The sequence below is a fragment of the Frankliniella occidentalis genome, unplaced genomic scaffold (assembly GCF_000697945.3).
Source record: "Frankliniella occidentalis isolate FOCC.00 unplaced genomic scaffold, Focc_3.1 Scaffold144, whole genome shotgun sequence".
NCBI lineage: Eukaryota > Metazoa > Arthropoda > Insecta > Thysanoptera > Thripidae > Frankliniella > Frankliniella occidentalis.
Genome location: NW_026267271.1, coordinates 747,751 through 767,584, shown reverse-complemented (window position 1 = coordinate 767,584; position 19,834 = coordinate 747,751). Strand labels below are relative to the sequence as shown.

General features: G+C 38.1%; 1 protein-coding gene across 17 annotated transcripts; it reads left to right on the top strand.

The window, feature by feature from the left end:
• The first annotated feature begins 614 nt into the window (after nucleotides 1–614).
• LOC113211134 (inositol hexakisphosphate and diphosphoinositol-pentakisphosphate kinase) lies at nucleotides 615–19,826 on the top strand. 17 transcript variants are annotated; one of them, XM_052270963.1, is made up of 31 exons: nucleotides 615–806; nucleotides 1,009–1,125; nucleotides 1,466–1,557; nucleotides 6,272–6,451; nucleotides 6,533–6,673; nucleotides 6,766–6,856; nucleotides 6,988–7,142; nucleotides 7,846–7,920; nucleotides 9,614–9,715; nucleotides 9,800–9,990; nucleotides 10,104–10,298; nucleotides 10,379–10,465; nucleotides 10,542–10,730; nucleotides 10,848–10,945; nucleotides 11,204–11,326; nucleotides 13,432–13,666; nucleotides 13,761–13,969; nucleotides 14,040–14,266; nucleotides 14,344–14,486; nucleotides 14,574–14,688; nucleotides 14,784–14,911; nucleotides 14,987–15,104; nucleotides 15,186–15,245; nucleotides 15,335–15,426; nucleotides 15,504–15,691; nucleotides 15,778–15,825; nucleotides 17,584–18,339; nucleotides 18,454–18,621; nucleotides 19,088–19,190; nucleotides 19,277–19,314; nucleotides 19,418–19,826. In XM_052270963.1, exons 3-31 carry the CDS (start codon nucleotides 1,474–1,476, stop codon nucleotides 19,723–19,725), a joined length of 4,647 nt encoding a protein of 1,548 aa, XP_052126923.1. In that variant the 5' UTR covers nucleotides 615–806; nucleotides 1,009–1,125; nucleotides 1,466–1,473; the 3' UTR covers nucleotides 19,726–19,826. The 17 variants fall into 17 exon arrangements, 15 of the variants coding, with proteins under 15 accessions (XP_052126923.1, XP_052126919.1, XP_052126926.1 ...); XM_052270962.1 differs by lacking the exons at nucleotides 615–806; nucleotides 1,466–1,557 and adding exons at nucleotides 2,228–2,280; nucleotides 2,393–2,507; XM_052270961.1 differs by lacking the exons at nucleotides 615–806; nucleotides 1,466–1,557 and adding exons at nucleotides 2,228–2,307; nucleotides 2,393–2,507.
• The last annotated feature ends 8 nt before the right edge of the window (nucleotides 19,827–19,834 follow it).

The window sequence follows — 19,834 nt, the reverse complement described above, 5'->3', positions numbered from 1 at the left end:
TTTCTTTTAAAAACTGAACCCACAAGTTTTGGCAATGAATTTTCTTCTAATGGGGAGCGTACCTTATAAAGAAGAGAGGAATAAAGGAAATAGGGTTGACAGAAATTACATGGGTGCGATGAAGTATCCCATTCGTTCGATAATTACTGAACTTCTGGGAGCAAACTGGAAAAAAGATAATCGCAAGAACTTCAGAAAAAAAGGCAAGAACTTGAGAAAAGGCGGCCCTTATTTCTCAAGGCAAGAACAAGGAACAGGCTTGAGGAACAGAAGGGAACAGGCGAAGGTATACTTGAATGTCTTGAAAATTTCGCGGCTCTGGTGGGCCATGCGACACTCTTTTGTCTTCGCAAGATATGATTTGGATAATTGACTTTTACGTGCCGATGGGCTTACCTTCACCACTTATCTGCTTCTTGGTTAATACTCGTTATTATTAAAAATTGTCTTGCAACATAAATATTGGGGAATATGAATTTCTTTACGATTTTTAACGGGCGAACGATACGTTCCCTTTAGTATGAAAAATTGAGCTAGACGTGACGTGACGTCAGTAGAGTGTTCGTCTGTCTCGCCCGTATGTCCATCATCTAATGTGTTTTTCCTTGTACGCTCTTGTGTAAATGCGACGTTCAAAAGACTTAAGTTGCAAAATATCAGAGATACAGGTCTCTTAATTGTGTTTCTCGGGGTTCAGCGTTTATGGCAACTCCTCAATTAGTTAAATAGTTGATTAATTTACTGTCGCGTCTTGACTATTACTGATGTCCACTGCCGAAACCTGAAACCGAGGGGTTAGCATAGAGGTGGGTCAACTTGTTCAGTATAGTGTTTTAATGTCAAATAGTTATCTATTATCAGCTTGTCAGTTAACAGTAACTCCCTGTTTTGTCTTTTTCTTCATTTCTTTTTAATCTTTGCTTTGCTTGATTTATAAGACTATTTGTATTGCCCCTAGCTCAGCTTGTTCATAATCTGAAAAAAATTCTTGGTGTTCCAATTCAACAGATATTAAAACAATGAGCCATGTCCTACACCGAGCTAGAGCATGGATACCAGGGTCTGAAGAAAGCACGGCCAGCATTTTATTTTGGTGACTCCTCTGTTCGATCTGTCAGTCATCGGGTATGTGAAACTGTCAATTTTCTATTTGTAAATTAATGCCATTCACCTTCCAATGCTGTACTCCAACAGGAGTGGTTTCTATGTTTCTTCTATCTGTAGTGTGATTTTCAAATTAATAGGGATCCGATTTTCTCGACAGTTAACTGTGTATCTTGTGCATCCACTGTCGATATGGATATGGTTTATTTCATGTTCATTTCCCAACATTTTATGATTAAATCAGCGTTGGATAGTTGATCATTTAGAATTTTCGGATAGCAGCCAGTATTCATAGTACCTGCTATTGTTACTTTAGACATAAAATGTCTACAGTTTTAGCAGCTGTTTTGTTTCTTAACAGAGGTGCTGATGATGGAGCATTACTTGAACTCGGTGCCAGATGTGTATATCGTCGATATCGACAATACTGCAGAGCCGTATTGGCTGCACATGGTAGCACACCTTTTTATGTACAGATTTGACTGTACCTTTCGAAGCATGTTTAAGTATAAGGAAAATGAGAAGCAGTTTTCCCCTTTTGTGTCTTCAAAGAAGGAATTTCTGCAGCTTAAATAAAGCGTTTCTTGGCTATGACAACTGCTACAGTCAAATATTTGCTTCATTGGATTTCACTATGTAATTTATAAACGTCACTTTCTAGAACTGCACTTCTTTTCCTTTAAAATATGGAACTGAATATGCTGTGTGACTCTGTGCTGCTGGTGTTTTGCTTTGCATAACAACTCATCAAAATTGTTTTTGTCATTCATGATTTATATGGAGTCTGAGTCTTATTCCCTTTTTTGAATAACAGTGAAAGGAAGCTCTTTGGCTTCTTTTCTTCTCCTTGACACACTTTTATAATTTCTGTGTACTGGTTTGTTTTGCGCTGTCCATGTATGCAAAACTGTACTCTTCTCTCTCATACCTCTTTTGTATCTTAAGGTTTTTTTAAAATTATTATTAATTTATGTAGTGTCTATTTCTTAGCACTCATGGTTTCCCCCTCCTCTACTCCTGTGAAAGGAGTGAGGCAGTGTGTTTGTCAGTCTTATCTTGATTGTTTGGGGAGCTAGCTTCAACTATGGGATCTCTACTGCTCTTGTTCCTTCTATTCATGTAGGATCTACTACAACCAATTGACGTACACAAGCAATTGTCCTTTATCACTCCCTTGTAAGTTTAAAAAAAACAGTGGTAAAGGTAATATTCTAAAGATTTATTCGTATTATTTGAATTCTGGTACAATTGACATTTAGTGATGACTTCTTGTTTTATTTTTTAAAAGCCCGTAGACTTGTCATTTGGTCAGTCCAATGGATCCCTGGAATTGGTGGAAAGGGTGGTGGCGTTTGAAACGATGGAGAAGCGATGAAAAAGAAGTTGTTTTCTGTGAAGAATGTGTATGTCAATCTTACTTTATACATTCTCATCTCTCAGTGTCCTCGTACTCTCGCACTGCTCTGCAGAAAATGTTGACTCTCATTGCTAATTGGTGGGTGCTAATTGTTGAAATCTGGAGGCACTGTCTCTTCTAAGACATCCTTAGTCTTCTTATTTAGTTGCAATTTCTTCACTACATATTTTAATACATATTGTCAAACAGAACACGCAAAATATTCCTATTCCTTTAGGAATGGAAAAAAACAGGAAGCAAAGACAAATTCAGTAAACAATATGTAGCTGTCTCGTTTGCAGGCTTTAGACTAACTGTGTTTGTAACTTGAGGGGCTTTTCAAGGCCTCTGCTTGGCTGATTTCTAATTAGAACGTATCCAACAAGTGACAATTGCAGCCAGTCTATACCTCGCATTTGTTAGGAAAGAGAGTGGTTCCAGTACATGATTGTCTTTGTGTGCTTACTCACCTTTTGGTGTCCTTTTAGGGTTTTGCTGCTAATATGTACCACAATACTAATACAGCTTTTCATCCATTTAATCATTGCTTTTGCCCTTTCCATTTATAAATATCAATCAATGTATTCTAACACTAAACATGTATATTTTTGTGACAAACTAGGTGCAACGGATGTTTAGCTGTTTCTGTGGTATGTTTACAAGGAGTTGGTTATAAGCTCGTCAAACATGTCCTCATCTTACATTCAGACCGTACAATCCATGAGATATTATGTTCTGGTGAGACTCAACTCAAACTGTTTTCATCCTTTAAAAAATAGTTGTACTGTTACAATTTTTCAGTTATGTTTTGAAGTACTGTAGTTAAAAATTTGAGCAAGTAATATATCTATCTATAATTTTTTTAAATTTTTATTTTTGGTATTGCTTGTGTTTCTATGATGTGGTCTCTCTAGACTGTAATCTCTTTTACAGTATTTCTTTGTTCCCCTTCCTTCAATTTCTATCTTTTCACAAGTCTAATGTAACTGGTCAGTTCTTCCTAATAATGGTAAACAAAGTAATTAGTTGTGTTAGATCACAATCACCACAGGAATAGCTTAATTCTAAATTACAATTATTCAATTAAATGTGGCTTTCTCCCCAATATATGATTCCTGGAACCTTTCAAAGAATTGTTTTTTGAAGTCCTGTTTACAAGTTTTGTTGGACAGAGGCATTTGAAGTGTAATTAATCAGTGTGGCATACATATTGTTTTTTGGCACTCGGGTAACTTGCTATTGGGTTTTCAATCAATTTTTGGTTTATGATGCTTATTTATGTCACAGTATATATTCTGACTGTTGCATGTGGTACTTCTCATTTTTTTTTTTTTTATTGCCCACCATTGAACTAATTTTGCATTAATGAAATTTGGTAATTTTTTTAACTATTTTTTTTCTGTGGAGTACAATACAGATGGCCTGGAAATGTCCTATGGGATTGAAACTTCCACTGTGCTGCTTCTAATGGACAACCAGTTTACTGTTTTGTGCATGTGTGTGCTTGAGTATCTGTCATCTCTTTGCAGAAGAAATATTAAAATTGATTTGTGCATATTTTGCTTGTGTGGAATTTGGTGGTCTGGGAGTTCGCTCTTTGTTGCTGTATGTCAAGAGTTCTATTTTGAAAGCTTTTGTGTGTGTATCTGAGTGTGCGTGTGTCATTGTGTGGATGCTAGCCTGTGAAGTGAGTAGATGGCAGTAAGATGAAAAAGAATCAATTGTGAGCCACTTGCTCACTTGAAAATAATTTGAGGGCTTATTCAATATATTACTATATCAGATCCCTTCCTTTTTTTGTCTAATAATGCAACAAAAACTAAACAAAATCGTCAGATTTTGTTCTTATAGTTAAATCTGAATGCTTGATTTTCTGAGTTTAAGTATGAATCACAATTGATTTTTTGCAACCTCATGAGACTAGGCCCCTAGAATAGTTTACACACACTAGGGGTCTACTGTAGACTCATGATTATACTGTGTGTTCAGGGTGTTCAGTCAGACACTTTCGTTGCTGTCAAACTGTTCTCATTTTGTGATAGTTAAAATATAATAACTGTCTTTAAGAAATAGAGCAAGTAAATTCTGGTCCATGATGTTACTGAAAGATTACATCGTCATCGTAACTTGAATCAATTTTTATAGTATCATACAATGATGTGGTTTTGACAAACACCAAGGTGAACTGTGTATAAATACTGCTCTCTGACTGACACTCACCTTTTCATTTTGTGTTCGTTCTCGGCAGAGTGACTCTTATATATCCCGGTCACATTCAGAGATAAGCCAAGCGGTATGCCTCGTTCGCACCTCTCTTGCTCACACGTGCACTTAATTAAGAGCCCCGTGACTGTAGTCGGACTTGTTCAACATCCGACCAGAAATTAGGGTGCGGCTGAAGAGCTCGTGCCCAATAAGCTCGGGTTTCTATCTCTGGTGCCATGATAGTCATTTGGATGGCGCAGGGCCAAGTCCTTAACAGCGTGCCGCTGCCCGGCCATAGGGCTGGTCTTTGGCTTTGGTCTTTGGCTGACAGACAAGGCAGAGATGCGCGGGGAAGAGGGGGGGAGGGGAGGGACGCAACTACATATTTAGGTGTCGCGCCGCGCCCTGGGCGTGCTTGGGGCCGCGAGCGCGGGCCGGTCCGCGGGGCCGAGCGCGACGGGCAGGGACACCCTATGTAGACTCGAAGAGAGGATGGCGTTGGCGGTCGTTGAGGATGGGGGTATATGGCACACCGTTCTCGACTACATCAGGGTCGTCAGAAACTTTGTCGTAAGTGCAGCTCTTCCTTCTTGACGAGCAGATCACCGTCGCGTCCCTATATACCTTCTCGCGTCGCCGCCGTCGAGGCGGTCGTGACCTCGAAGCAGCGCGCGCTGCGGGATCGGGCTGGCGGCCAGCGAGGAGGCGACTGCGGCCCTGCGGCCCTGCCAGGCTTTGGCCAGGCTTTGCCAGATGGAGCCTAGGTCAGGCCCCACTAGGCCGGCCGCCGCTGATAACCTCGCCCTCGACGTTATCCCCGCTGTCATTGTATATGCCCCAGCGTGTCAGTCGAGCCTTGCATTTCGCCGCTTACATACGTATCGTCGCGCCGCGCGCGGCTCAGCTGGCCTTCGCCCGCGCCCGCCCTCCGACAAGCTGTTTGTGCGCAGCTCCTTGCGGCGCCATGTACTATTACTACGCGGATTACCCGGAGAACTACCCCGACTGCTACTGGGTTGGTGTCTCCCCCGGCTGGTGGCCATGCTCCTTCCGCCCGTAGCTCGTGTGCTCCGTGTCCTCCCGGAGCGATGCATCCTCGACATCCCGTTCCGTGGTTGTTCGCCCGCGTTGCGCTCTCCCGTTAGCAGTTTCCATGGCATTCCCTACTCGCTGCCCCCCACCTCTCCCTCTAGGTTTCTCTTCCCCGTTCTTCCAGACTCGCTTTTGTCGTCTGCTAGACGTCCTTATTCATGGATAAACGATACTTAGATTGGCTGTTCGAGCATCAGTCTGGGAGTCGTGACAGAAATGTATGGAAGTATGAAACCCACTCCTCTGTAGAGAATCTCTCTACCTAATGTGAAAAAGAAAAACAACTGCTGTTGTTGCGCCTGACGCGTTCCGCTTGGTTTATGTCTTGAGCTTAAGCTTGACAGCGTAAACGGGGCAGAACAGACGCCATTTGATCTTTTGCTCATTGTACATTTTTGCTGATTTTTGCCTGTTCTACAACTGTTTTCTTTTCTGGGGACCTTCACTTATTGATAATTTTATGTACACTAACAGGGAGATCTCGCTGAGCTCGGAGATGATGAATTATCCGGAGATGAAGGGAATCAGGTACTGGTTGGCATTTGTGCCATGGCTAAGAAATCTCAATCAAAACCAATGAATGAGATACTGACCCGCCTTAGAGAATTTGAGTATCTTAAAATGGTTGTTTTCCCTGAAGAAGTAATACTCAAGGTAATACTTATTTTTTTCTTTAATAAAATATGTATCCATGTACTTGCATTGTTTAAAATGTATTAATTTGTTCAAAAACAGAAACCTGTTGAGGAGTGGCCTCTGGTAGACTGTCTGATATCATTCCATTCCAAAGGATTTCCTTTAGACAAAGCTATTCAGTATTCGCAGCTTAGAAATCCATTCATAATAAATAATTTACATATGCAGTATGACATTCAGGTATTTTATATTCTACATTTGCATTGATGTTCCCTCACAATATTTACAATTTGAAAACGAAAGGCATTTACTTTCTATGTTCCTTATTTCAGGATCGCAGGAAAGTTTATTCAATTCTTGCTGCAAATGGTATTGAAATTCCAAGGTATGCAGTTCTGGATAGAGACTCACCTGATCCAAAGCGTAAGTATGTTGTATAATGTTGAGTTTGGCAAAACATGATTGAAAAATGTATCCACCATAGAGTGTGATCACACCAGTGACCTTACTGTGCAAGTTTTTATTATCTGAATTTTGCTAATGGTCTTTTCCAGATCATGAGTTAGTGGAGTCTGAGGATCATGTGGAAGTTAATGGTGTTGTGTTTAACAAACCTTTTGTCGAGAAACCAGTTTCGGCTGAAGACCACAATATTTATATTTATTATCCAACTTCTGCTGGAGGTGGTAGTCAAAGATTGTTTAGGAAGGTGAGAGTGTTTGAATTTTGAATTTTTATTTGTAGTGATGTCTTTTCAATTGGGGTTTCTTTCTTTATCTGTAAGATTATGAGTGCATTCTCTTCAAGATGAATTTATATTTGAAAAACAGTTAATCTTTCTGTGGTATGTTCATTCACAATTTCCCCCCTTAACCTTTGATAACCCATATCCTCAGTCACTAGTTATTATTATCCCTTATTAGACTCTGTTTTGGTTTTGTTTTCTTTTTTGTGACAAATGGTCATCTTGTCTTTTTTGTAATGAAAACCTGAATACTTTCTCCAAAACACCAATCAAAGCTGTAGAAGTAGATAAACTGAATGTGAACATTGTTTTCTTGCATGCTTAGCTTTGTTATTTGTTTGCTTTATGACCATGCAGTAGTGATTAAGCTTCACTCCTTTTTCTCTATGTGCCATTAAGGAAATTGAAAATCATTTCATTACCTTGCTTATATTATTTTGCTCCACTGTTGTCTAGTCTTAGTTTGACAATTCAAAGTGTTTACCATCTACTTCAATTTTACGTAAATTTTTCGTTCAGTATATTTCATAAGCAGAATGCCATAAGAGGAAGAAAGAAAAGACTGTGTGACGTTATCTTTAAATTTAGTTTAATGTAGTTTGGAAGGAAACTTTCTGGAGGATTTAGTTAAAGTCAGGTAGCTGGCGTATTGTGCTTGTTGTTTCAGCCGACGCACAGAAAGAAAGCAGGCGATAATAAGAGCTGTTCACAACAGCTGCCCTGCAAAAGCAACGTTGTTGTTGTGAGTTTATTTTAAGGCCCTTTTTTTTTCATGCTTGGCTCATATCATGCATATCAACTTAAAAGTGTCTGTGAATTTATGACGTACTTTTACATACTGTACATTTTGCCAAAATTTTCTATAATTCACAAAGCAATGCTCTACAATGTGTGTTGCAGATTTTCTCAAGTGATTGATCGACTTTCAATCCCTTCCCCTCCCACTTTGTGACCAAATTGGTTACTTTCCCAGGCTGCACCTTTATTCTTCCCTTCTACAGAAACCTGTAAATAGCTTGTTGAAGTAAGCTTTCCACTTTACTCATAAATGTATAATGAACTATTTGCTATGTATCACAGTGGCACAGATATATGATTTTGAACTGATTATGCCATGGTAATTTTTTGTTGACATACTGGTGTACTTTACCCATAGCGGATAAGTTACAAGTGCAATGAGCTTTGGTATGGTTTGGTATGATAGGTTAATTTTATTGTTCTGCTGGCTAGCATTTATGTGAACCTACTTCCTAAAATCATTTGTAAATGAGAAACTTGAGCAACCCCTGTTCTTTATTACGCTAAGATTAAGAGCCCTCAAATTTAGACAGCATTATTTTGCCTTGTTGAATAAGGAAGTTCCCTTGGCACTATGTACAAAGTTTCACTTTGAACTGAAATGCAAATATTTTCTGTCACAAGTAAGTTCTCTCTTGCTCTCTGTTTCGTCCTGTTCTCACTCATTTTCTTTCCCTACTTTTGCTTTTTTTCTTTATCTCTCTTTCACTCTGTGTCTACCCTCTTGTCTGTTGTCCTTTTCACACTTTCTTTCCCTGCACCCATTTTGGAATAAGAAAATTTTGTGTTTTCATAGAGTTTTATCTTAATACAGATCAAAATACATATATTTATTTTTTAAAAAATAGAGCCTCTGTAATAGTGTTGCTGTTTTAATTTCTTTGGTCTTTATGGTGTGATCTATAAAGAAGAAGTCATCATCTAGTTGTTCATCATTATTAGTACTACAAGCACCATGTTGAATGTTGATTACAAAGTACTGGGAATTTTGTTTTGTTAGGTTTGACATTAATCAGCAGAAATGCTTTCAGTTCAGAGTTTCCCCATGTACGTCTCAGTCTCAGCAGACTAAACAAGCATGAATTGAGATTGCTCTAGTGTTCTATCTTCATTTTTCATTTGATGCAATTGTACCCAATGCACATGCAGGTTACATAGCATCTCTTACTGATATTTCCAGCTTGAAATTCTGCCTTTTAATCATACTTCTTTCGGTTTGGATTGGATGGTTTATTTTATTTTATTTTTTATTTTTTTCAATCAATTCTAAACAGAGGTGGACCATGTCTTTAACTTCTGGTTCCAGCAGGAAAATACCCCTGGTACTTGTATGTTACACTGTAATACATAATCTTTACTTTTATGCATGCCTGATTTGTTGCATTGAAATAGTTTTAATTTTATGTCGCTTTAATAATGCACCTTTGTAGTCAGCTATTGAAGACTCAACCTTTTTTTTTTTTTGCGTTTTTTTTTTTTTTTGTAGTTTTAAAATATGTGATTTTGAATCTAATACTGTCTAAATATTAAGTACATGTTAAACACTTAAAGACTGGAAGTTTAACTTGGGGATTTGTAAAACCTTACCCTCCTAATACTAAATAAATGATTAGAAAATAAATCATTCTTTGTTTTAGATCGGAAGCCGTAGTAGTGTTTACTCACCTGAGTCCAGAGTAAGAAAAACTGGATCTTTTATTTATGAAGACTTCATGCCAACAGATGGCACAGATGTTAAGGTATGATTTTAATTTTCTTAATTGCACTATTGAACACTTAGTATAGTTTTTCATTTTTGATGTAACTCTGATTTGTTTCTAAAGGTTTATACAGTTGGTCCTGACTACGCACATGCTGAAGCTCGAAAATCTCCAGCTCTGGATGGCAAGGTAGAACGTGATTCAGAAGGAAAGGAAATTAGATATCCAGTCATATTAACAAATGCTGAAAAATTAATTTCGCGAAGAGTGTGCTTGGCATTTAAACAGACTGTTTGTGGCTTTGACCTGCTCAGGTATTTTGCATTACATGCAGCATTAAAAATATGTAATTTAATTTATCTAAAAAAAAATCTTACTTGGACACTTGTTGTTTTTGTTTTTTGTTTTTTTTGTTTGTTTCTTTTAGGGCTAATGGGAAATCATATGTTTGTGATGTAAATGGTTTTAGCTTCGTGAAAAACTCAAATAAATACTATGATGATTCTGCCAAAATTCTCGGAAATATGATATTGCGGGAACTAGCCCCCACTTTGCACATTCCATGGTCTGTTCCTTTTCAATTAGACGATCCACCATTTGTACCAACCACTTTCGGAAAGATGTAAGTTACTCAAATCGTGGCTGAACTCTGATTTTCCTATGTTTTCTGTGCTATTATTGCTAATATCTTTCTGGCCATAGGATGGAATTGAGATGTGTTGTTGCTGTTATACGGCATGGAGACCGCACACCCAAGCAAAAGATGAAAGTTGAAGTTCGTCACCCAAAGTAAGGTTCTTCCAGATAATTTCATGATGTGTTCTGCAGTTACTATTAGTTTTATTAAACATATTTTTTGTCCTAGATTCTTTGAAATATTTGCTAAGTATGATGGATACAAACATGGCCATGTAAAATTAAAGAGACCTAAGCAATTACAAGAAATTTTGGATATAGCTCGCTCTTTGCTCTGTGATATAAAAACGCACTCAGCAGATTGTGAGATAGAAGAAAAGCGTGGGAAATTGGAGCAGTTGAAAAGTGTTCTTGAAATGTACAATAATTGCGTAATAACTTTGCAGTTACTGAAAATTTACAGTGTTTTCATCCAAGTTAGATCTTTAAGCCTAAAATTAGTGTGCTATTTTATTTTCCTTTCTGTCTATTTCAGGTATGGACACTTTTCTGGAATTAATCGTAAAGTTCAGATGAAATATCAACCTAAAGGAAGACCTAGGGGTTCAAGTAGCGATGATGGTACAGATCTTAGTACGACAACTTTTTTTATTTTATTTTTTTTTCGCTTTTATGCAATGTGTTAATATGATTTGTCTGTGAACTTGTTTGTAGTTGTTCATGAGAACGAATAATTCACATCATTGTGAGCACCTTTTTAAAGTCTATATGAGAGGGCCATTCTTGAATCGAGACAACTACTAAACAATCAAATCTTATTTAAAAGGCATATCTTACATATTAATACCTCAATATGTACCCAATACTTATATTATTTTTTATGCTCCTTAGATGCACCTAAAGAACCTTCCTTGGTTCTCATATTAAAATGGGGAGGTGAGCTGACACCGGCTGGACGTATTCAAGCAGAAGAACTTGGTCGAATATTCAGATGCATGTATCCTGGCGGGCAAGGTAGGACTTTAATTGTAACTTAGATTCAGCAGTTTAATACTTCCTAATGCTGAGGGTCTTTTTTTCTAATGGTGTTTAAGCTTGTGTTTGAAACCGAGGCTCCTCAAGTTATTGTTTTTCTTCTTTTTTTTATGAACAGAAGTACACATGTACCTCTAATTATTTTTAATTATTTTGTTTCAATTTTATTTTTTGATGGTAGCACATATCAAACCTCTCTGCTAGTACAGGTTTTCAATTTGGTTTGTACCAAACTTGTTGGTGTTGACCTTTTGATCGGTTGACAGTTCAATTGTTAGAGTAATTCTGAGTTTTATAAATAAATATAAGACCGTTGAGTTTGAACTGAGTCCACAGGGAAATTAAAACTACATATCTTAATCAATCTGAGAAAGAGATTACATATTTGCTTGAACTGATATACTTCAAGTTTAGATAAATTAAGTTAACCAGGTTCTGAGTTTTACTTCACTAGTCTTGAAGTCTTTGAGCTGGAACTCATCTGACCCCCTGGGGGACTCGCACATCACTTAAGACATCGCTGCTGAGCTCTTCCTGGAACTCTTCCCAATGTATGTGTTGGATTGTATGTGAGTTTTGTATCAATTAGGTATGGGAAATTGAACGGAAGCTTCTACTAACATTTGCTGACAGCTCCTGCTAACCTGCCCTTGCCACTCCTTACCGATGCCTGAATGCTTGATAACCAAAGACAATTCTTTCTGTTGTTAATGTTTTATCTGAAGTGCACTACACTTCTCTTTTTCACCTCGGCAAGAACAAATTCTGGAAAAGTAATGACCCAATATTGATCTGCACATCATTATGATTCTTTTTATTAGTCCACATCTTATCTTTGAAAACATGTGGGTTATCAATAACTTAACAAGTATATCATTGAAATACCCTTGATAATGTAATTATAACATAATGATGACTTTGAAAGCACTAACTATCTCTTAACAAACTTTGATACTTGTAAATTAACTTTGCATTGAAAGCATTTCTTAATCTAGTTGTAGAAGTGTAAATATTAGTTGCCTACTTAAGTATCATTGTAAAAAATATTTGTACTGTAGTCCATTCAGTGTTCATTGTTGACTAAGGTATAGCAGAATAGCCTTAATTTTCCTTTGAACTCTTCCACTTTTTTAACACATCAACATTAAGTCACAGACATCACAGTTTGAGCCACAATTTTCACTGTTTTGTGTTTCATATTAAACATTTTGTAAAGGGAAAGACTAACTATAGCTTCTATTCATTATTCATTGTACTAACTGCATGGTGTGTAGAGCTTAGTCACAGAAGTGCTACATTAAAATCATAACCATGCTCACTTTAAAAAGAAAAAAAACAAAACATTTATTAAGCTTTTCAAAAATAATATTCGCTTTTTGCTTTCATTTAAATTAAAAGTTTTGCCAAACTGATTGAAATTATTCGAGTCTATTCTATTCCCTATGCAATAGTATGAGCCGAAGTATCAGCACCCAGCTAAATGTCTTGGTCCTTGGTATTATGGAGTGCATATCTTTGAACAACTACTTACAGGTTTTTTATGATACATAATGGTATAAAAAATCTAGTGGCTACAAAAGTATGCAACTTATCTTTGATAGGCCAACGTGGACTAAATAAATTTTCTTGATGGTGGAATTATTCAAATTTATCATTAACGTAATTATTTTTTTTCTGAATTACTTAAAGTAATTTTTTCTTTAATGCTTTTTTAAGGGAAAATGCCTTAAGGTGCCTCCAAATGTGTATCAGCTTTTTCACATTTGTTTGAATTAACTTCACATTTCATACCATTCTATTTCTGTAGCTTTAACAATTGTTCATACTCATGCCTGTGTTTCCACTGCCGTATATTTGACAGAATGGTGGGTGTGAATGTGTGTGTGAATGTATGAAAGAGAAAAAACATTGTTGCTTTTTCTTGGAATGAATTTGCCTGGGCTTCTCTTCCTCTGGGTGTCAAAATTGGGATAATGGAGGGCTTGATTTGCTTTTGAACAATCTGCCCCAACTAAATGCTGGCAGTGAGTCAATTGTGTTGCGAGTCTGAAGGGAGGGCTATGATGAACATTTGATGGACACAGGTGAGTATGCAGGCACTCAGGGTCTCGGGCTGCTGCGACTTCATTCCACATATCGCCATGATCTCAAGATATATGCGTCTGATGAGGGTCGAGTCCAAATGACTGCTGCTGCCTTTGCCAAAGGTTTATTGGCTCTAGAAGGGGAGCTGACACCAATTTTGGTGCAGATGGTGAAGAGTGCCAACACTAATGGTCTTCTTGACAATGACTGTGATTCTAGCAAGTTTCAGAACATGTAAGTTGTTTTGGTATCTTGTTACATCAATTATATTTGTTCAAGTTTTTCTGGTATTTGTCCATTGGATTTAAATCTGAAAATTTCTTATTAGCGCCAAAGCAAGACTGAATGAATTAATGCAACAAGATCATGAGTTGACACCTGATGACAGAGCCAAAATCAATCCTTGTAACTCACTGAGTATTGATCAAGCACTTGACTTTGTGAAAAATCCTGTGGCCTGTTGTGAAAGGATGCAAGAGCTTATTCAAAAGCTGGTGGAGATTGTCCATATTAAAAGAGATGATCCAAAAACAAGAGGTATACCCAGTCACCCTATTCCTAAGCTACATACACATTCTCTTAACTAACGATTACATTTATTTCACAGATGCAATTCTTTATCATGGAGAAACATGGGAATTAATGGGTCGGCGATGGGGAAAGATTGAAAAAGATTTCAGTACCAAAAACAAGAAGTTTGATATATCAAAGATACCAGACATTTATGATTGTATTAAATATGATCTTCAACACAATCAGCATACCTTGCAATTTGAACAGGCTGAAGAACTTTACATGTATGCAAAATATATGGCAGATATAGTTATTCCTCAGGTACTACAGCATGGTGTATGAAAAAAGATTCTTGTTTGTGGTGCATTACGATAATTATGTCTCATTTTGATTCACAGGAATATGGGCTAACACAGCAAGAGAAATTAGCCATAGGCCAGGGTATATGCACTCCACTTCTGAAAAAAATAAGGGCTGACTTACAGCGTAATATAGAAGAGGAAAGTGATGGAGAGGCTACTGTCAATAGGCTTAACCCACGGTTTGTAAAAACCCTCATTTTTGTGTAGCATTGGCACTTACATCCGTTTTTTTTTTCTAATTAAAAATAGCCTGTGTTCTTAATCAGGTATTCTCATGGAGTTTCAAGTCCTGGCAGACATGTTCGCACTCGTCTGTACTTCACAAGTGAAAGCCATGTCCATTCTCTACTGACAGTTTTGAGATTTGGAGGTCTACTTAATGTAAGAGTTGTCTGAAACATTTCTAAGGAATGTAAATGCATATTTTTTTTATTTATTTTTTTATTTTTTTAATTTTTAATTTTTTGTAATTGCAGGAAGTGAAAGACGAACAATGGAGGCGAGCTATGGAATATGTAAGCATGGTATCAGAGCTCAACTACATGTCTCAAATTGTTGTCATGCTATATGAAGATCCAACAAAGGATCCTTATTCAGAAGAACGGTATGTTTTCAGTTGCGCTTAACCTTGTTAAGAAATGTCAGTTGAGGTTTGATTGATTCAAATCCTAATTCACAGGTTTCATGTTGAGCTGCACTTTAGTCCAGGAGTCAACTGCTGTGTGCAAAAGAATCTCCCACCAGGTCCAGGTTTCCGACCTCATAGCCGTAATGAATCTAATAAGGCTTCACACCTAGTATGTCCATTTTGACTTGCAGGTTAATGATGTATTTTATAGAAAAAAAAAAACAAAAAACATGTGATTTTTCTTTAACAGGAGGAATCAGAGCAAGAAGATGATAATGGTAGCTTGCCATCTGGATCGCCTCAACCTCCAGTATGTTTAATTACTATCACAAATATCCAATTTAGTTTGTTGTTTGTATTTACATATTTGAAACTCCTCAACTGGTTTTCATCTTACAGGAGTGCCCGCCAGAAGTGGAACTAACACCACCAGTCAATATTGAGGGAGATAATCAATGCAACATCAAAGTTTCCAAACCAATTCCTATAAAGTATACTACAAAAACAAAAACAGTTTTCTATATAAAATAATCTATATTGCTAAGACTTCTCTCACCATTGATTGCAGGGTCTCACCCAGCAGGCTAGGGAGTGGTACAAATGTGTGCAGCCGCCTAGTTTCGAATATATCTGAAGAAGGAGATCCACAACACAGCAGTTCATATTCTGGAGCTCAGAAAAGTGAAGTTGACACAGAACATCGAAGTCGCAGCTTTGAACAGGCTAGAACGGAACCAAATTCATCACACTCCACTGGTCAGTTGCTCTTTCATGTTGTACAAGTTGACATGTCTTTGATTGGTGAAAATGTGTTGAATTTATAGTTTATTTGTCTGCTGCAGCTGACTCTAGGATGCTCCATCAAAGTTTGGACGCTGTCAACAAGCCAGGTATGTTTCTTCCAAAGGTGCCCTTTTATAATCCTACCACAATTCTTACAGCATGCTCTTCATTTACAAAATTTAATATATGAGCTTTTTACCTTTAAGTTACTGGTATTCCTCACATTTAAGGACTTGTGCTGATTGTGGATTTTTTCTTTGTATCAAAATTGTGTCTTTACATCATTGGTTCTAACAACTAACAGAAGATGTTGGACCTATTATTGTCATTTTGGTGCAGTCTCAGTTTCCATAATTGTCACAACATATATTCAGGCAGCTTTCTCTTCATGACCTTTCAGATTTTGTATTTGTTGAATTTTGAGTAGCATCTATCATGAAGAAATTCTTAATGGCATATTCAACTTTAGTTTTTTATTTTCGGTTCAGTGCTCCGTTCAGTGTTTCTCTAGTTTTATGTTCTGTCAATAAATGGTGAGCAGTGCCAATGGAATCACTTTGGAGCACTGAAAGATTAAGGGGGAGAGTAGAGCAAAAACTGTTTCACTTTTGCTTACCCTCGCACCATAATACATAACAACCGTTCAAAAAAATTAGAAGGTACTGCCTTTGTACCTTCTAATTTTAAGATATATGTAACATCAACTTGATTGCAGCTTGATTTTTGCGGCTAAAAAAATAATTCTCTAATCTTGAACAGAACAACTGATCTTATCATGTAGATTTATGCTATGGTAATTAGGATAACATATCCCCCCTTGCTTTTTAGGGGTCGTTTTTAGCCGAGGCACAACCACACAGTTACATTCTAGATAATGCTTCAGTGGATGCACATTAACTTAGCCTAGCCTTTTGTACAGAGCAAGGTAAATGTGAATACCTATACAGAAATTTTCCAAAATTCTTAAGATATTTTTATTGTTCATTCAAGTCCTACAAAATGTTTTCTTAAAATATTTTTTCCTGTATTTTTTTTAAAAATCTAGGCTATGATTTTCTATCAAAATCCCTCAAAGGCTATATTGAATTGTTTCTCTTGGGAAAATTAGACATTCATTGTGAGAAGGAAGGGGTACAGTGGTGTGTGCTGTGTTTATCTGTTTGCCTGCTCATCTGGATGGAGACGTCCGTGCCGATGCCCGCCTGAACCAACCTGTTCTCTCTGTAGGTCCCACAGTCCTCTCTTTGTCAGCTGCTGCTCTCTATAATCATTCGTTGCCTAGAGTGGTTTGGGAAGTGAACAATATGCATAAGTTCATTTTGAGGCAAAGAATGATGGAAAGATTGCCATCAGATTTGACAAACTAAAGAATGAGAGAGGGTGTGTGGTGACCAACCCTTTCCCCTTCTGTTCCAATTCACAACCTACACTGATCTCCTCTTTTCTTTTACATGCATGGCCCTTGCATGTCCTCAAATACTAATATTCTGCTACTTCTACCAAACCTTGGTTGTCCTTCTAACCATTTTGGTGCATGTGATTTTTTTGGTTTTCTTAGGGAAATTCTTTTTGTTTCCTTTAACAGTGTTTTCATTAACCATAAAGTTAATATATAAGTTTCACAATCGATACTTCTACTACAAGCTCATACATTTCTACAGAATTTTATCTTTAAGATGAGAGTTATAGGAATCCATATGCAACAGAGTAGCTGTTGCTTATTACTGCTGAGATTTAATTTCGATAAATGATCTTATTTTCTCTTTTCATTTCTTACTCTGTTCTTCCTTCTCTTATTGCCAAACTAATCTGATATACCTGTTAACATCTGTCTTGTTGCTCCTCATGTGGCTCTGTTGGAGTAGTTATTCATACTGGCAAAAGTGATTCCCCTCAGATAACTATATCTAATGATTCAGATTATTTTGCACTACTAAGCCGGGGGAAACGACTAAGTAGCTCAGCAGATAATATACTTGACGTCCCGGACGATTCTAAGCAACCAACCACCTCAGAGCTTCCAACCTCTGCAGCAGGCTCTCTTCATAGTAGCAACACTGAGCACTTAGATCACAATAAGCAGCTCTTTGTCCTCTGTAGACGCCTGAGCTGTTCCACTAGCAGTATTGCATCTAGCAAGGACTCTGACATTGCCACTCCCCTCACCACCCCTGCCAGACGCGCAGCGCCTCCGAAAAGGCTGAGCCTCCCAGCCCCTCCACACCCGTACCCCCTGACGAGCTACCTGTTGACCGCATGTCCTGAGAACCCTGGCGTTCCCTCCGGATCCGCCACCGCACCTCCCTCGCTTGTTCACTCTCGGTCCTCCCCTACCCTTCCCGGACCCTGGGCCTGGGCCCAACCTGATGCAAACCCTCCCCACGCTTCCCTTGCGTTACTAGAGCGCGCGTTGGTCCGGCGACATCGGCACAGCGTCTCTGGCCAGATGAGCTACTTCAAGATGCTGGGCTTCGGACTCTCTCCGGGCGGCGGCTTCGTGGTGCAACAGAAGAAACCGGGCTGTGGTTCTACCAGCTCGCTGTTCTCGACAGCTGTCATATCTGGCTCTAGCTCTGCTCCCAATCTACGGGACATGATCCCCAGCACTCCTTCAATATCAGGTATTTGTGTCGCAGCTATATTAAATCCTGTAAAATTACTTTCAGTTTTCCCTCCAAAAATATCTGTAGTCTTGTTTACTTATTTAAATCTTTCTCTTATACAAATGTTTCCAGCCATTGATGGATGTGGTGGAGTTCCCCCAATCAGACCGCTGGAGACTTTGCATAACGCCCTCTCCATGAAACAGCTAGACAGTTTCCTTGATGCAATGACTGCATCAATTCAACAAAAGACTCCAGCTCCTTCTCCTCCTAAAGTACCAAGCACACCAACACCTCAAAGTAAGAACTTGTAGAAATTCTCATGTGATTTGATTGGGTGGGTAAGCCTGCTTAGCCCCTTTTCCCATAACGCATTCCAGATAACACTCACGCCAGTGAATATTCCCTAGTAAGAGCATCACCAGATTTATCCAGATTCAGATTAAGTCTCCTCCAAGTTTCATCTCAGCCGGAATGCACTCCTCAGATTCCGGAAGAAAGTGGGAATGGATCTCAAGATGAAAACAAAGGGTGTGCTACAGCAGCAGGACTCTTTACTAATATACAACTAAATTAAATGCATTTAAAGCAAAGCTTGATTGTTCCCCGTTTTCTTTCAGTGAAAGTAGTGGCCCCAATCCCTAGTTTACAAATCCCATTCCTACCAATCAGGTGCTCCTATTTTAGAAGATTACTTGTATTGTAGTAGTTAGTTTCTTTCTATGTTATTTACATTTCTAATCCTCGTGGTTGTGAACTTTTTCAGGCACAAGTTGGAGTATGTGGAGCAATGATCCACACACATATGATGGAGGAGTAGATGTGTGTGGAGATGCAGGAAGTGAAGGAGGGGGTGTTGCAACTTGTGGGTGAGTACAGTTAATTTTCATAAGTTATAATGCTTCATATTTCCATCCAGTCTGTTGTCTTATAAATATTTTCGTCATATTTTCAGTTATGGTAATCTTGAACTCGGAGAAGCTCCTGGAGGAGGTACTTCTTAATCTATCCTAAAACAGCAATCATTCATTTTTGTGTTCATCCAACATTCCAAATTTGGTACTAGGAAATTTTATAATGCTTTCCTTTTTTCCAGTTTGTAGTGGTGAGCTTACCCCATGCTCTGCTGGTTCGGAGCTGGAATTTGAAGATGATGAAACAGTCCACGCCTCTCACAGTGATCCTGTGAATATTACACGAGATCGGCAGTATGAACGTCTTGTGGAAGGCCTCTCTTGTGTTTCCCAAACTCAGGGTTCACCTAGCATGTATTTGGATCCCATGCCAGATGCTGCAGGAAGGGAGGAGTTAACCACCCCAGTTTTGACTTTAGCCAGCAGTTTTACTGATAGTAGTTCAATTCAAAGAGGCTTTGTTATACCAGATGAAAATTTGAAAAAATAATTTTCACGTCTGCATTATAATGCTTGCAGGCTATTTTTATAGAAATGTTGATGTGTGATCTAGGATGATGTATACTGGAATATATTTAGTTTTAAACCCAATTTGTGTC

Bases quoted from the DNA above. Each gene is read 5' to 3' on its own strand.
- LOC113211134 (XM_052270959.1), top strand. From the start codon at position 1,027: ATGTCCTACACCGAGCTAGAGCATGGATACCAGGGTCTGAAGAAAGCA. The intron at 7,921-9,613 runs GTGAGTTTATTT...TCTTTGTTTTAG, and splicing joins GCAAAAGCAACGTTGTTGTT to ATCGGAAGCCGTAGTAGTGT. The intron at 10,946-11,203 runs GTACGACAACTT...TATGCTCCTTAG, and splicing joins CGATGATGGTACAGATCTTA to ATGCACCTAAAGAACCTTCC.